The following is a 3,306-nucleotide window of genomic DNA, read 5'->3' on the forward strand; positions in this document are numbered from 1 at the left end:
CTCAGTGGGAGATCCTGGATAGAGAGGGAGAACAATGTGGAACAAAACTCAAAATCATTTGGGGAAAAAAATGACCAGATTTGCTGGTCTAATAGAGCCTGATGGAACCACTGCGACTGTGGTCCCTAGCTGCCCTCCAGGTCTGGAATTGAACCCACTCCTGTGGCTTCCAGCCAAACAAAACACAGGTATATGAGCTGAATGTTTACATTAGGTAGATACACTCCTTGGAGAGATCAATCATGGGAGAATAGAAGACCTGTTTATGCACAGGGAGACAGCTCAGTGGGCAGGAGTGCATGGGAGGAAACGACACAGGAAAGAGGTAGCTATGGGGAGGAAGTGGGAGGAGAGCTGTTGCATTGTGGGAGATTACAGTCAATGTCTTGAGACAAAGTGTATATGAACTGCTAGATGGATGATGAATTTGCTCTGTAAACTTTCACCCAAATCACAAAAACAAAAAGCATTGGCTGCTAACCAAAAGGTTGGTTATTCACACCCACCAGGCGCCAGGCGCTCTATGGGAGAAAGATGAAGCAGTCCGCTTCTGTAAAGATTTACCATCTTGCAAACCCTATAGGGCAGTTCTTCCCTGTCCTATGGGGTTACTGTGGATTATAATCAACCACATGGCAGTCGGTTTGCTTTGGTTTTGGGTTATTTCCCTGAATTTATGAAGCTCCCATTGGCAGTGAGTTAATAGAAGAAACATCTCTTCCATTCCCTTGCAGGGCTTCGGGGTGCAATGGCCTTTGCGTTGGCCATTCGAGATACTGCCACTTATGCCCGGCAAATGATGTTCAGCACCACGCTTCTAATTGTGTTTTTCACTGTGTGGGTATTTGGGGGTGGTACCACTGCAATGTTGTCATGCTTGCATATAAGGTAAGTTGTGACCGGAGACATCATTTTTATACTCGGCTATAGCTCTGTTTAGTTTTCTTCTAGTCAGGAGGCACTTTTAGGCTGTGGTGAATCTATGATGTTCCATTTTGGAAATGGATAGTGGTGATGGCTGCATGATGTGGTGCGTGTAATTAATGTCGCTGAATTGTAAGCTTAAAAATAGTTGAAATGGCACATGTTTTATTACATATATTTTTGCCAAAGATTTTAAAAGTATGTAACAATTATTTTAGGAAAAAGTTTTTAAATATGTGAAAGAAACAAAAATCATTGTTGGCATCTTGAATGAGATTTCTCCAGACCTTTTAGTATGCGTCATACATAACTTTTAACAAAAAAGGGGTAACACTAAAAGTATTCTTTTGTAAACTGATTTTTAAATGTAATACATCATGGGTATTTATGTTAGCAAACAGATTTACATCAGAATTTTTTAATGGCTGTATAGCTTGTGATTTATTTGACTAAACCTCCATTGTACTTTTTGTACTGTGTCTAGGATTTTGGCATTTCCATGAACATTGGTGATTCCTAGAGGTAGAATTGCTTGGTCAAAGGATGTGTGTATATTTAAGCCTTCTGATCGTATCACCAGTTTGGATCAAAATTTTTTCTTCCATCTGCAGTGTATGAGATGGTTCCTTACCCCAGCCCTAATCCACGCTAGATATTATCATTCTTTTCATTGTTATGGTGGTTTCTAACAGTTGTTTCAGCATTGTTTCTAACCTAACAATCCAAGGCTGAAATTGTGTGGTCTTAGCTTTAAATATGTCCTAGTGCATATATTCAATTTGAAAGCTCCCTTGTATCTCCAGAGTTCTGCATTTGTTTCCATGGATACAGCAGCTACATTGCTAAAGCCTTTGTAGATCTTAGGTCTGTGTTTGGCTGAAACTTCATAGACCTTAAGAGCTACTGAGCTTTCAGAATCTGTAGGGTTCATTAGAGAAGACAGTATTTCTCATTTTATAGAATCTGTTCTCCTTTTTATTTTTCATTTTATTATTCTCTTGCCTTTCTTTTAACATTCTAAAGACCAGCCAGACCTAAATCATGATTTGAATGTTATTATCTTAATCTCTGTTTATATTCAAATCCCTTCCTTACTATTTCTGAGCTGTTGTTGTACACAATAGAAAATACGTAAAATTAATGTCCTTATAACCCTAATTAGTGCTTCAAAGAGGATCTGGAATTTGTTGAGTACCTACTGTGTGCTGGGCGTTGTTTAAATGTATTTTACATATTACCTACTCACAGTAACTCTATATGTGAGAAAAGAGAGCCTCACAAAGGTTCACTTACTCCAGTCAGACAGTAATTATTTGGTGGGCAGAGGAGCATCTGGTCTCAGTTCATGTCTTCTGTGCTGTGTGAAATGAAAGTGGTAACTTTGGAGAAGGACCAAGCTCTTGTCTTTTCTCATGAGCTTGTAAAAGAAGACCCTTACTCCACCAGAGAGAACAAAATTAAGTATAAGATAACTTAGGGAAAATAATACTGTTCAGTGGAATCTCACGGTTTAAAGTAGACTTAGTTCTCTTCCCTAAATGCTCTCTGTACAAACAAAACACCCAGCGCTTACCCTCTCTCTGCCAAAAACGCCCCCAAGCCCACCTACTCACAGAAAGTTGAATCCCTCTCACGAGCTTTGAAAGCTCTGTATGTGGGCCCCATCTTGCTTGTCCTGTAGCATAGAGTTTGGCATGTAATTATAGACATTGCCTTAGAGTCTTAGATAAATTCTTGTTTCTGTTTGTTTGTTTTGCCCTTTGAGAGCAGAAGCTGTATTTAAAGCTTCTTTTCTCTTCCCCCAAATTTGCCTCATACAGTTTTGAGGATACTGATAAGTCTTTAAAGCTTAAGCTTCATACAATGTTAGCTTTAGAGATCTTGCTCTTGCACTTACTAGTTCTGTCATCTTGAGCAAAATATTTAGCTTTTTTTAATGCATTTTATTGAAATATAATTTATGTACAGTGAAATACACAGAACTGAAGTGTCATGGGTCAATGCTTTTTTTTTGCAGTGTTCCTTCTCCTCCCCTCCCCTCCCCTCCCACCCCTGGCAACCAACAAAGAAAGTTTCCCTCCATGTGTAAACCTTTCCTTGACCCTCCACAACAACAAACTAATATTGTATTTGTCCTTCTGTGATTGACTTATGTCACTCAGCATAATGTCCTCCAAGAATATTTAACATTTTTAAGCCTCAGTTTCCTCATCTGTGCAGTGTGTATAATAATCCTAGCTCTTCGGTTGTTGTGAGGATTCAGTGAGCTAATACATGCAAAGCTCTTAGCACAGTCTTTCCAATGGGCCTCTCATTTATTAATTTGTTAGTAAATACTCACTGAACACCTACCGCAGTGGTTCTCAGCTGGGGTGGTTTTGC

At 39.3% G+C, this 3,306-nt stretch overlaps 1 protein-coding gene across 1 annotated transcript in view; it reads left to right on the plus strand.

Annotated features, from left to right (window-relative positions):
* SLC9A6 (solute carrier family 9 member A6) overlaps nt 1–3,306 on the plus strand; it is a 63,787-nt gene that overhangs the window by 46,210 nt on the left and 14,271 nt on the right. Inside the window, exon 12 of the mRNA XM_042782996.1 lies at nt 735–888. Within this exon, the coding sequence (XP_042638930.1) occupies nt 735–888 (154 nt within the window). The remainder of the gene's footprint in view (nt 1–734; nt 889–3,306) is intronic.

Source organism: Orycteropus afer, unplaced genomic scaffold (assembly GCF_000298275.1).
Source record: "Orycteropus afer afer isolate SDZICR_OR568_19922 unplaced genomic scaffold, OryAfe1.0 scaffold00571, whole genome shotgun sequence".
NCBI lineage: Eukaryota > Metazoa > Chordata > Mammalia > Tubulidentata > Orycteropodidae > Orycteropus > Orycteropus afer.